Source organism: Chaetura pelagica, unplaced genomic scaffold (assembly GCF_000747805.2).
Source record: "Chaetura pelagica isolate M959 unplaced genomic scaffold, ChaPel_1.0 scaffold531, whole genome shotgun sequence".
Lineage (NCBI taxonomy): Eukaryota > Metazoa > Chordata > Aves > Apodiformes > Apodidae > Chaetura > Chaetura pelagica.
The window spans coordinates 692,727-707,236 of NW_009952362.1; the positions used below are offsets into that span (position 1 = coordinate 692,727).

At 39.9% G+C, this 14,510-nt stretch overlaps 1 protein-coding gene across 1 annotated transcript in view; it reads left to right on the forward strand.

Moving 5' to 3' along the window:
• CFAP58 (cilia and flagella associated protein 58) overlaps positions 1-9,171 on the forward strand; it is a 64,484-nt gene extending 55,313 nt beyond the window's left edge. The window contains exons 15-17 of the mRNA XM_010007902.1: positions 2,575-2,694; positions 4,195-4,328; positions 9,051-9,171. Coding sequence (XP_010006204.1) covers positions 2,575-2,694; positions 4,195-4,328; positions 9,051-9,171 — 375 coding nt within the window. The remainder of the gene's footprint in view (positions 1-2,574; positions 2,695-4,194; positions 4,329-9,050) is intronic.
• Positions 9,172-14,510: the final 5,339 nt, after the last annotated feature.

The following is a 14,510-nucleotide window of genomic DNA, read 5'->3' on the forward strand; positions in this document are numbered from 1 at the left end:
TTTTCTCATCAGCGTCAGGATGTCTTGTCTCCATTTGGCCCCATTGGGTTCTCAGACATTTTAAGAAATAGACATCCATTTCACCTATTTCCAAAACAAAAAAGCAATAGAGGTCCATTTTCTGGGGGTATTAATTTATGCACTACAACTGAAAGCTACTTTGAATATAACTCACACATCAGACAGCGCTAAAGGTCTTTCTACATGTTCTATGCTATATCTCTAACTGGCTATTTAGAAGATATTCACATGTAATACACACTGTACAGCTTCTCTGTCCTTAGAATATAGCTAGAGTATTGTAGAAGCCAACATTTTTATTATTTTGTGCTGATATTTTCCCTGGGTATTCCTTACTTCTTCCATGTAGAGATAAAAGTAGCTGCTGTAAGCAAGGCATTTTAGGTGGTAGTTTCACGTGTAACTTGTGACTGACTCTGGTGGTTGCTGTTGTAAAATAATAGTGGTTTGGGTTTTTTGCATCCACAACTTGGGATAAAATGTCAGAACTTACAGAAGTGCTAACCTGTGAGTATGAACTTTTGCTGATGAGGAAGGAAGTATCTAGGATTTTCTTGTACCTTTTTGCTGACATATGGTGCTTCTAACCCAGTGACAAATTAATTGACTAGATGTAAAAGAGATGGACAGTGCTTAGCCAGGAAGGACAGGATATGCATTATAAGACAGCTGGTTCTGCCTCTGTTGGATTATGGAGACAATATACATTGGACAGCTAACGAGTCTCTGTTGCATAAGATAGATTCTCCTTATAATAGAATTGAACACTTTGTCTCTAAACAGGGTTATTATACACACCATTGCACAGTGTTTGAAGAGCCTGGTTGGCCCTTGTAGAGGGTTAGGAGAGAAATAAATTGGAAAACAATTGTACATAAGACTTTCAATCCATCAGCTGCTCCATATTTATCCAAATTACCATTACACTCTTCCAAATTACAAATCTGTGATACATTCAGGGGTGGAATGTTAATACTGACTGGCCAGATTTTGACAAGGCAGATTTTTCTTTTGCTGTTGTTCTTAACTTGCAGTAACATCTTGCTTCCTCAGGAAGAAAAGGTGGTAGTGGAAATCACTTGTAGTGACTTAACAACTCTCTACTGAGAATATCTTTTCAATCTAATTTTTGCCACTATGCAAATTCCAGTCTGAATTTCAGGAGGTTTTGAATTTTCCAGAGATAAACTGTGAATAACTTAATTTATAAGGTACTCATCAGTAATATTCAGAGTTTATGGGCAGTGCTTGCAAAAGTAAGATATGATTTGAAGTGGTTCAGTTTTCAGGTCCTAGCTTGTGATCATTATAGTGCACAGTTTTCAGAAAATGCTGAAGTCTAAAAACTCCAGATTGCCCTTTAAGATTGGACACCTAGAATTTCACATATTCAAAATAATGAGCCACTTTTCAAAACCCTGGCTCAGTCACTAAGCAGGGCCAAATGTGGTGATTCTAGGTGATGTGATGGCACCGTTTCCCACATTGACAGAGGCATTCTGTCATAAGAGTTGTAGACACAGCTTATAAATAGACAGCAAAAAGGTTTTTTTTGTCAAAGCCAGTGTAAATAATTACCTGTCCTACCTGCTACTTGGCATTTTTATCTTCTTTAGTTAAATCTTTTGTCTTCTAGTCTGACTTCCAGTCAAAGAACTCTTCTTTTTAATTCCATCTCTCCAGGTACCAGACAAAGATGGGATCTCGCTAAATAATGTTAAATAACAATCTTAGTCTGACAGGGTAGGAACTAATAATATTGTAATGTGCAAAACTATGAAGGTGGCTTTGTTCAGTGCTTTATTCCTCAGACTGAAAACAAGTATGTCCTGAAAACACCGTAGATACCAAGATTTCAATATAGCTGTGGTTTCTGTTTGAGCGTGGTTGTATCCAATATGCCCAATATATCCATGAGCATACTGCTTTAACATAAAGGAGCAGGAGACACATGACATTGCGATACTCCTTGGTGGTAATTGTGCTAGTCATAGTTGTTGCTGCTTATACTTTCTTTCACTTTCCCATAGCCCCTGAAGTTAAACTGAAAAGTTCTGTTTGTGTGTGTGTACGTGCTTTGCAGAATTTTCTTTGGAAGAAGTTATTATTTTGTATAATCTTCCCCTGACATTTCTATAGCCTGCTCACATCCTGTTGGGTGAAGCTGTGACCCTTAATGTAATGCAGTGTGGCTTATAAGAAGAAAGTTTGTGGTAAGCACAGTTAGTAGTAATTAATTTCTCACCATTGGATACTTTTCCAGTGACTGTTTTATGTTCTCTGTGGTAAAGCATGCTCACCGATGACAGTGTTTTAAGAATATTTCATTTGTGGTTCAAAGTAGCTGGATGTTTCTCTTAATGAGCTCTCCCACTACTATCACAACAACTTTAAATACCTTATGGCTAGTGAGGAAAGACTGACACACAGACAGATTTGTTTCTGCAAAGATCTTCCTGATTGAGTTGCATTTTTCAGGGAGCTGATTTCATCACAGGTTGTGCTGCTGCTATATTAGTTTTATAAGAGCTTTTCCTTTTGCCTTTTTCTTAGGAAAAGGAGAGACTGTATGTGGATTTGAAGCACGTCTTGGCCAGGCAGCCTGGTCCTGAAGCTGCAGAACAGTTGCAGCTCTACCAGCACACTCTTCGAGAGAAGACAAAACAGCTGAAAGTAAGAGATGCCCTTTATCTGTGGCTGAGGGGCTGTCAGGGTGGCAGAACAACTTCACCAGTGGTCCTGGGGAGCAAGGCTTCAGGAAGATTTTTTATTATCAGTGTGCATGTCTTAGTATATTAGATCAGGAAAATAAGATTGCATCTCCCCAAGAGAGAACCAATAGCAGTAGAAGAGCTTTTTTCACATTATGCTAGTTTGTTTCATTAAAATAGAGGAAATGTCTTATTAGAACATGAGTGTGCAGCACAATGCTGTAAATGCTTTCTGTGTGCAGGCATTCTTGGACACCAGTTTTCTATTAAGCTTATCCTCCTCTTTTCTTGAGCTGTTAAGATCTCTAATTAGAAAAACAAAGCCATTTTGTTTTCTTTTTGAACAGCTAGTGGAAATGTATTGAGAATCCAGTCTTATATTCCTGTTATTTCTCTTGCAATGCCTACATATATATTCAACTTCCAATTTTTATAGGGATGACAGGAGTAACCTGTCCTAACACCTTGTCACTAGAAGGGAGAGTTTCCTGATTCTGAAAGAATCTTGTGGGAAGCTTTGAAAGGATGATATTAAAAGTGACTCTGATAGAATAAGCTGATCTTTCCTTGTTTGTGTCTGCATGAAAGATCAGTCTCCCCAGGAGTTCATCTACTTCTACAGTTCCTCTCTCTGTTGAAGTCATCATCTCCTGTTCACTGCATCATAATCACGTCTATACTAACCATGAGGAAATAAATGCAGGAGCAGATGGGCCCTTAGGAAACAAAGAGGCTGTTATGCAAATCTTAGCTTTCCATAGAGAAGAAACAAAATGTAGAAAATGTGAAATAGAAGCCAAACTTTAGCTAAACTGAATGTGGTTTGAAGTTTTCCATACGGTTCTTGTTTGTCCTTAATGCGGTCAATTGCTGCTGTGCATTTCAGGCACAGCATGTTGTAGCATACTGGCTTGCATGCCATTTTGTGGTGCCAGGGCAAGCTTTTCTCCTTCTTAAAGAAGGAATACACACTATGCATATTGCTACTTTTTAAAAAAATGCACTGATTCACACACAAGCAGCATTGTATTTGTATTTACCCTGCCAGGTAATATGTTGCCTGTGTGGATTTGATGACTTCATGTAACAAAGTGTATCCCTGTGAATAAATCCCATTGCTATTAAATACATCCCTGCTTTATTTTGGGTTTTCACCCAGATTTGTGTCCCTGAACATTAATAGTTAATACATGTATTAATACCATTCCTATATGGTATTAATGGACATATTTTATATGTTTTATTGTGGTTAAATGGCATAGCCTTAATTTTGTAAATTGTCCTTAGGTCAGCAGAGGTGACAGGCGATCAAAAGAACCATCATGAGAGAATTTAAGGTGTGATGGAAAATGGTGATGTGTTATATCATCAAATGTGAAAGAAAATAGTGGTTGTAAATGTGCTAACATGTTTAAATGAAACTAATATCTCCTGTTTCTGCTTTTCGCCTTTTATTTGTTAGGCTTTGTCCTCAGAATTGACTATGTATGAATCACAGAGCCAAGGATACAAATATGAAATTGAAAGGCTTGCCAGTGAGCTTCTGAATGTGAAGAAGAAATATCTGGCTCAGAAACGCAAGGAACAACAGGCCAAGTATGGAAAGAACATTTTCCCATAACATTTCTGTGAAACTTTCTGCATGAACTAGAGGATTTTTAGCTCCTGCTTTAGCTGTTTGATATAATATTGTTGCCTGATATTCCTGAATGTTATCCCTCATATTACTTCAGTCTGGTCTAGATTTACCGTGATGTATGGCCTGGAGAAGAACATCCAGCAGAGATGTTGCTGACATGTTCTGCAGTCCAGTTAAATTATTCATACTGATGAGATGGTGCCTAGAGGATACAAATTAGTGTCTGGTCTCTCATGTCTAATGAGAGATCCTCAGGCATTATGAGGACCTCAATGCATTTTACAAGTTATAATGAAACAGCATCTTACATGGGGGATAACCTTTCATCAGGTGGCAACTACATAATCCTGGTGTAAGAGCAATGCTGTTGTTTCCAAAATGTGGTAGTTGTGATTGATGACTGTGCCCCTCTGGTGGGAGGTATCACTGCCAGTGGTTGCAGAGAAGAGTATTATCCATTCACTTCTTGTTCCCTTCCTGCATCCAGGTGGAGGAAAGTGAACAATGCTCAGAGTCTGGCTTTGTCAGACATCCTACCCTTTTGACAATAGAGCCTAAGGACTTTTTTGTAGGTGATTTTTGGCTCTTCTTAACCAATAGCAGTTTGATGACACCTCCCTGCTACTCTCAGTCCACCGCTGAGCATTTAGCTGCTCCTCTTAGAATTGCAGAATCATTTTGGTTGGAAAAGATCATCATGTTTAAGATCATCATGTTCAACTGTTAACCTATCACACTGCCAACTCCACCACTAAACCATGTCCCTAAGCACTGTATATACGTGTCTTTGAAAAATCTCCAGGGATGGTGAGTCCACCACTTCCCTGGGCAGTCTGTTACAGTTCCTGACAATCCTTTTGGTGAAGAAACTTTTCCTACTATCCAATCTAAACCTCCCTGGGCACAACTTAAGGCCATTTCCTCTTGTTCTATTGCTTGTTGCCTGGAAGAAGATATCAACCCCCACCTCACTCCAATGTCCTTTTCAGGTAGATGCAGAGAATGGTAAGGTCTCCCCTCAGCCTCCTTTTCTTAGAACTAAACAATACCAGTTCCCTCAGCCACTCCTCTTAAGACTTGTGCTCCAGACCTTTCATGAGCTTCATTACCCTTCTCTGGACATGCTTTAGCACCTCAATGTCCTTTTTGTAGTGAGGGGCCTAAAACTGAACACAGCATTCAAGGTGCAACCTCACCAGTGTTGAGTACAGGGGGACAGTCTTGTTTAAAATAAAACTACTAGGATCTTAGTTGCCCAATTTTTGTCCCATTCAAGTCACCTAATTTGCAGAGACTGAGAGATTAGTCTATTCAGATAAAGAGTCTCCAAGCTGGGACACCAAAACTATTAGTCTCTTCTGAAAATTGAGTTATTTGACTTTCCTTTCAAAGAGAAGTTTCTTAGATTTCTTCAGTCAGATGACATGATCAGTTACCATTTTTTTCTGTTTATGCCTTTTATCTTTCCACTCCTTTCCATCCTCAGCCTGTCCTTTCCTCACACACCAAAGCCAACAGTTCTCTATGTTGCTGAGTATAATTCAAAGCTGCCTGTCTCTCTTCCTTTATCATACCTCAGCCAGCAAACAGTTTTGATGACTAAATCAGCAAAATAGTCAGTGATAAACAGTGACTTTTGTCTATCTGCAAATTGCATAATGTTACCTTAATGTTTGGAATTAGCAACAATTGTACAGTGCTAATGGCCTTCCTGGAGCTTTAGGATCAATATGTGAGGCTACCATAATGCCTGATAATCCATTTCCAGCAGCTAAGTATCCTCTTCACATTAGTTTTAATGCTTCCATTTCGGACCCTGGCATAATGTAGCTTTCTGTTAATCAGATTAGAAGAAACTCATCCATGTTTTGTTGTTAGATTTTACCTAGAATTAATTCCTATCAGAGCTATTGAAAAAATTAAACTTGTTAGGGGCATAACTGCTTAAAGTAAAACATAAGTATTGTGTGAGGTGATGGTGACTGAACTTGGGTCTGTTAATCATATATAGTTTGTGGTGCAGGTCAGTTGGTGCTGGACTCATTACCCTGTTGGTAGGTTCAGGATAATCTGCTATTAGTGCAGCTTGTCAGGTTGTTATTCATGTGGCAGGCATGACTGTAGTCTGATGAGCATGGTGTCTTTGTGACATCTGTGTTTTGGAAGTACATTCAGATGCTGTTAGTGGTGTTTCTGCGGAGCAGAAGCATTTCATTGCCCCTACCCCAGGCTCAGAGCTACCAGATCTGTGCTGTCAGTGCTGATTTGTGCTGCTTTGGTCTCTGTGGCAGCTGAGAGGTGCTTGGCTTTGCTTTCCTCTGTCCCTTATTGTTTTGTTCCCAGTCAAACCTGTTGGACCACAGCCTGCTTTGAAGGATATGCACGCCTCGAAGCATGATTGGACATATCAATGCTTGATAACTGCAGCTTCTATAATCTCTAGACTGTGCTTTGCATTGCTCAGCAGCAGTGCAAGGGAAACAACCTTGCTGTGCAGCCTGCCTTCTCCAAACTACCATTTCTGCGTGACACGTCTGTTGCTTTCTGCAATAGAGGGAATCTTTTGTGCAGCCAGACCCTTCCCCAGGGAGTCCTTCACTCCTGACATGCAGCCATTCCACACTCAGACTGGGCTGGGCAGGTCATGCCTGGTGTGTAGATGCTAGCTAAAGAGCAAGGGACATTTGATTCGTACAACCTCAGGTTGCTTTAAATCCCAGCTGACACAAAACCACTGACTTGATCTATATCATGCTGGCTAATGTTAACATCATGTCTGAAATAAATGTGGCTAGTTTTGCTAATTAAAAGAGGATCCGGTCAGAACAACAGCATTAATAGCATTATTGACTACCCTGGTACAAAAGGGAATTAATACTCTCAGATAACCTCACACAAAGGTATCATCTAAAGCTTTTATTGATTTGCAAAAGACAGTTCTAGTTTGTGATTTAAAGTCTTGGTACTGAACTAACGCAGCTTTCTGTGGGACACTGATGGAATCTAATGAGGAACAACAGGAATTTAGCATTGTTTTGTGTTCAAGCTGAAAATCCAGTGTTTAAGATTTTGGTTGTGAATTTGAAATCTTTTTCTACTCTCAGATTCTGAATGTCTTGGGCTTCCTTCTTCTTAGTCTTCCTGTTCATCTGCTTCGTGCACCTTTTCTGCCTCACTGCTTGTCCGAGTTGCTTCCAGCACCACGGTTCCAGTTTGACCTTGATAAGGATCAGCAAGAAAATATGAAGCTTAAATCCACACCAGAGGCCTGATCCTGCCATCCTATATATGTAAATAACTGCAGTGAGGGATGTCAGTAGCTGGGAGGTTTTGCACGTGGTTGCATAATATATTTCAGTATTCAGCTGCATAGGATTTTCCATACTGATGAGCACATCTGTTGGCTTTTTCAATGGAAGCATGAGAAAGAATGAGCATGGACTCTTTATCATTTCTTCTCCCCAAAGTTGGAAGCCCAATAGTGAGATAGGATGAACCATCTAAATGTAGCATGTTAGGTTTTAAGTGCTGTCAGCTGGCACATCCATTAGTGTTTCATTGATATAATTAAAAACATTTATAAATGGTTTTCATGGTAAAGTTAATCTGTACCATCTTTTGCCTATTCTCCCTCCTCCATATGAGTTAAATTTGGAAAAGGAAGCATAGCTAGTCATCCTACAAGGTTTCTCTGAACCTCCTCCTCTCCAAACACAGATATTTAGGGACAAAGAGAAAAGTATTAATTCCAGGAAATACTTTCTTTTCCCTTACTTGGGAATGAGTAAGGATGCTAATATGACAGGACTAGTTCTTGCAAAAGCCTGGTTGGACTCATGTTTGTTTCTCAGTCTTAGTGACTGTAAAATAGAAGTAATGGCACTGACCTTCTTTGGAAAGCCTCGAGCCCTCTGCTGTTATGATAAACTGGTATTTCATAAAGTTCCACCTGGTTAATTTTAAATATCTCAGGACTTTTCTCTGAAACCTCAAGGTATGTCATGGCACACTTGAAATACTGCCCTTTGTATTTGTCCTTCTGTGCTTATCTCCTCAGCCTCACAGGAGGCCAGCCAGCTAACACCTGTTCGCTCTTGAGGCAATCGAATTCAAGCCCTCCTGAATCCTCAGACAGAGCAACTTCCTGGGACTATTAGTGCACCCACAGCACACTGTTAGTTTTGTGCAAATGTCACAGGCAGGGTAATTATCACTAGAACTTTGTTAAGATGTGAAGACAGGTAACACTATTTATTCATTAAAATTCAACAACGTAAAAATATCTCCTCATTGTGCCTTTGATGAATGTAGCTGTTTGTTTGAAATCAGGGACATACTTGCTAGAATGGAAATGGTGATTAGAAATCTGAAGTCACAGAGCTCATGTACAAACTTGCTCTAATGAGATGCTCTGACCATTTTGGGGAGTCACACAAAGAGAGCTCATTTATTTCTAATTTTTAATAATTCCAAAAACCATCAGTAGGCTTGTAATTAGATCTAAACAGACACCTAGTCTTGATAGTTTAGCAGAAAAGGCTTTAATCAACAATTTTTAAATGATTTTTTTGCTATGTGGTTTCATCAAAGGAACTCTGGAGGACACAGATTTCCTTAGTTTGTAAACATCACTGGGTTGCAGAATGAAATATTTGCACTTTTTTTGTTTCTATTTAAAGGGAGAAGGAGCAATCCTTGACCAACATGGAGCCTGAGTTTCCACACCACAAGCCTGATGTTCCTCGCTTCACTGGAGGGGGCTTTGCTATCAACAGACCCCTTCCCAACATTACAGCTTAGGAACGGACACATCATCACATTCCTGTTCCCAGTTTCTTGCTAAACTCTGTTGCTGGGTTGTTGGAGAAACTGTAATTTTAAAAGAAATTCAGAGTCAACTTTCCCTCTGGAACCACTGTATTGCCTTCAGAAAAGGGCACTTTATAGTGGAATTAATCTAGTTTTGGTTTATGAGCTGTGAACAAAATCTGTCCATATGATGCCAGCACAAGCTTGCACTCATGTAACTGAATAGTGGAGACCATGCAGATGTTTCTTCTTCAATACTGTCTCTGTTTAACAATGTGACACCAGAAAATGCCTTAATATGTAGTTTTATTTCCCCTCTATCTACCTCTGTTGTAAGCACTCACTTCATTTATCTTCAGACTCAAAGGGCCTGAAAGAGATGAGAAAACAGAAGAGAAATTAATAGACTGCTGTTTCAAACCCTACTGAGCAAATGCAAAATTAACAAGTCTTGACTTAGATGTACACATGTTGCAGCTCTTTATGCAGGTGGTATATAGTAGGGTTTATGCAGTGTTTGCTGCAGTTGTTAGTAAGATCAAGGAAGTTTGGGTCACAATGTACATTATTAAGACTGCAATTCTGTTTACTCTGGTAGACACAAAGTGACATAATTATGTCTGTTCAGCTGGGAAGACTGTGCACAGTGACTGGGACAGGCTGTTCTCCCACATCAATCCTTCCAAGTGATTCAAACGTGGACTCAAAACATAGCAAATGTTTCTCTTTAATTTCTAGACACTTGGGCATTTTTGTAACTTTCAGAAATTGTTTTTGTAATACAGCAGGAGCCCTCCAACCTTTTCAGCCAAAAGAGATTTAATTACCATTCATTAACAAGTGAAATAACAAAGTCACGGCATGAGGTGCTAAAGTATAGAAAACTTTCAAGCTGTAAAAGGAAATGTTTTTAAACTGATTTGTACATGGAAGCTTTTTCCCAGCCTGGGGGATAAAAAACTTGTCCAAAGAGATATGCTGATAAATATTTCACATGCACAAAAAAAACCCTTTGCAAAGATTTTGTTCTTTCCTTTGGTGGAACACATAATTAAATATTAAAGCTACTCTGGGAAACTTTTAATGGAAGTGTTTAATTCAAAAGAATCAAGTTAAATATGACAGGGATCTACTTTGCTTTTACATTGGGGACCAGAACTCTTAGTCATCAGATCTATTGTATTTTTCTTTTTGTTCCCAAAATAGCTATTATTGCTTTTTCTCCGTCAAGTGCAGGATGCTAAAGTTATCATTCTAGGGCAGTCATGCTGTCTAAATTGTACCTGACATGTCCTTATATTTACCATAATTGAGAATAACTGATATGGGCATTTGAGTTTGTTGGGATCCCAAGTAGATTTTAATGAAGCTTCTAAAAGCTGGTATTTGTTAAGGTCTTGAGTATTCATCCTGGAGCTGGACTCTGCTATGCTTACTGATAGTGGGAAGTAATTTGTACTGAAATCAGTCATCAAAGTCACATTTATTAATTTACATGAATGAGAGAGGCACAGATAGACTCCCAGAATGCCATTACTCTCTAGAGAAGCCACTTATTTGTTGCATTCTCAACTGGACAGTGCACCACATAATTTATCCAGAAGTAATTCAAATCTTAATATGTCTTTCTGTTTGTTATCACAGTTCAGGAGACAAGGTGTTACAGTGGTCAGAACAAAGGAAGAGGAGTCAAGCAGATGGAATCTGTCCTCTAATTGCTTATATTGTTATGAAAAAACTCCTAAGGCAGAATATTTCCCATCTTTAGAAGTACTTAATAGTAGCTTGCATTGCACAGATTGGACTATTCTTACAGTAAGAAGCTCCATCTCTTAATAATTCTTGGCCTGAGTTTCCAGTCTCTAAATCAGGTGGAATAGGATTTGTCTAATAACTTGCACAGCCTAATTAACTTGTGTCTAAAGAGTGATTAGTCTCCTGATCTTAAAAAAAACATAGAGGAGTGCAAAAAATTGTGATTTTCTCACACAACATGTTCCTCCAGTCTGAAAGGCTAGGAAGTGAGTGTGGTAAATTCCAGCCACGAAGTACAGAAGATTTTACTGTGTTCATCCACAATTTCAGACATCCAGATGTGAATGTATGGGCTCCTATCTCCAGTGTTACTGCATTGTTTTCTTGCTACCAGGGAAACTAAATTCACAGGTTCGTTTGGGAAAGAAGAAATAAAAAAAAAGGCCAAGAAAATATACTCATCGAATTATTGCCAGTAACATCCAGCATAATCAGGAACAGAATAACTGCAGCCAGCTTAATTTATAGTGCTGGAGAGTCAAAACCATTTCTGAGTTCATATAATAGAATGGATTAAAGCTCACCAAATCCCTTCCCCCCAGTCTATAAAAGTCAAGGAGCTTGAAAAATTGCTCTGGGTGTCTATGAACTCAGTTGATGCTGAGGTGCTTTTAGTGTTCAAGGATTTGGCTTGCACAGCAGGGAAAGGCAGAGCCTTAATGAGAGTATCGTTTGTTCAGTCGCTTCTGCATTGTGAGCAGCAGCTCTGAAGTGCTTCTCCAAGTTTTGTTGCAGCATAATGTTAATTGAATTCCAGTCTGTGCAAGATGTAAGCCCAGAACTAGCAAGCGTGTCTTCAGCTTCTTGTTCCTGTAAAGATATGTGAAAAGATGGAGGCGAAGAGCTATGATCCACGGCACTTAAGTTAGAAGAAATCTTTCTTCACTTTAATTGGTTCAGATTGGAGCTGCAGTAGCTCACACTGTACATCTATCATGGAGTCTTTTTCAGTGAGCAACATATGTAATATTGTTAACTTTCAGAGCTCTTGCAATATGTACATAATATTTTAAGTAACTTCCCATCTAACTTAAGCTTTGATCTTGTCTGGTATGTCTGTATTTGGTGTATTGTACCAGCAGGACACAAACAAGACACTGTACACTGAACTATCAAGTTCAGAGGCATGACCGTGACCCTTCTGGGGCCACCTGTCAGCTACCAAAGACATGGCACAATAATCCAGTCATTAATTTACACTCACTTAATGAATTCAGAGCAGCAGGAACACTTCTTTCACACCCAGTAATGTGTCCTGCTGCTGTAAATCTGGGAACCCTTTGGGTCAACAGCAGTGGAAAACAGGTCACAGCTCAGCTTTGTTATTTTGAGAGCTACTAATTCCAGGGCAGGCTGGGGAGGCAGAAGGAAAGGGTGTGAGTACTTGGCACCCACAAACAGACACCTCAGAGCAATGGCTTTGCTGTGAGTGGAGCAGCAGGTGCTGGGCTCTGGGACACTAACTGGCCTTAACGGGCCTGATCAGTTCACACTCGTGCCCAAGGGGCTCCATTTAATACGTGCAGCCCTGTAAGAGAATTTCTTGTGGTTTCCTGAACTTAAGGGAGCTGTTGGCTCTTGCTGCACCCTGACAGCAGGACATAAGAGCAGACTTCTAAGTAGTTTCAAAGAGTAAGCTACTACAGGATGGAGAGGAACGATTATTCTGGAAAGGGAGCTCTGGGTGTTGAAAGCCCAGGTGAACAAGAGGAAAGTAAGGGAGTGGAATTGAGTGCTAATCTCTGCAGACTGCTCTGAAACTGAGGTGAAGGTAAGCTTTGCTCTTGTGCTCTGCCTTGGCTACAAGCAGCATGTTTCTTAGGCTGATGCATCTAATCACAGGGCTGGGATGTGCAGCATCAGCATTGGCCTTCTGCAGGTTGGCTGCTGTTGGCTGAGGCTTTGGCAGCAAAGGGGGACACTTCCACGGAGATGGTTTGAAGTTGGTTTTTAAGAGGAATTTAAGTCATGGGCAAATTGTGGACCTGTTTCTTAACCAGGATATATTTGTGCATTTTCTTTTTGGGGTTCTTGCCCTACAGCCTGAGTGCTTTCAAGGAGAGACATAGTTTCCAAGGAGGTACTCCACCCTCTAGGGACAAAAAAGGCTGGCCATGTTGACCTGGACTTCAGAGCTTTTTCTTAACAGTGAATTACCTGGTTGTACATCCTAGTTTGGCTTTAAGGGTGGTCTTGCTCCCTTTCTGTGAATCCTAGATCAGCCATTTTCTTAATTTTTACTATTCTTTGTTATTTTGCAGGTATTGCCAGTATTTTCTCTCTTTTATTTTTTTAATCTCACACTCAGAAAAGGGTGCAAAGGTTGTTTTGAAGGATGTTATTTTTGCCGACTGTATCTTGGCAGATCTAAGTTTTCCCTCCAAGACTCCAGGTGCCTCCCTTTCTGATGATGGGCACTTTAGTCTGCCCAGGTATGAAGTGGATATAACAACTATGCTCTCAGCCAGTCTTGACTATTTAAACTTCATAGTCCTTCACAGCAAGAACCATTTCTCAGGGCTCTTTCTTGGCAGAAGACTAAGCAGTAATTTAAAGCCATTTTAATCTGAAATGAGAATCTCTACATGGGGTTTGAATGCACTTCAAGTGAAGAATGTATTTGCAACTTTTGTTGATGCCTCTTAATTTTCTGAGCGTCCCTGTAGAAACAAGGTATGTTTGTGTAGTGGCAAAACACATTGATGGCTCAGCCTTGTTGAGAACTGTAGGATGGTAAAAGCATAAATTACTCCAAGAAAGGGAGTAATGTATTTGGGATCAGCAATGGAATACAGATGATTAACAATTTTTCTCTACAGAAAATATAACAAAAGTGGTCAACAGGTATTCGTGTCTCCTCTCCCTAGGAGCACCCTGAAATTTTACCCTGAGTACAGGGTAATTCTAGAGGAAAACCACGGATTTTGTTTTAAAAAAATGTGGTAAATAGATTTCAAATGCTGTGCCCAGCTCCTGTGGGAAAGCACAATTTTCTAGGACTGGTTTAACGTTTGTGTGATTGATCACAAGTCATCATGCCAGAAGCTACCTTGTGGCAGCTAAGCTGCAGCAATTGACCACAGGTATGTTCTTAGCTGGCCCTGACTGCAGAGTAAAATGTGTTTGCTTAAACCATCTTTGTTACTTCAAATAACAAGGTGCCTGAAGCAGTAGTTTAAATAAGCCTCTTTGCAGTCAGGGCAGGCTACAAGCAAACACATGCTCAGTTACTGCATCTCACCTGAAGGCTGGTAAAGTCACAAATTTGTAATCACTCTCAGAATTGCTTGGTTTTTCTCTACAAAATCTGTGCCTCTGCAGCCTTCTTTGACAAAGGATATGCAGAGGCAGGTGGTGTGGTTGAATGGCAGGGCAAATTCTGGTGGCTGGCTGGGTAATAAGTGTCCTTTCTTTCAAGTCCCTCTGTGAGCTACCCCATCCCCTGCAATTTCTGTGTTATCATTCACATGTATTACCTCCTGGCAGTTTAGGAAAATTCAGCACAGGAGTTTTAT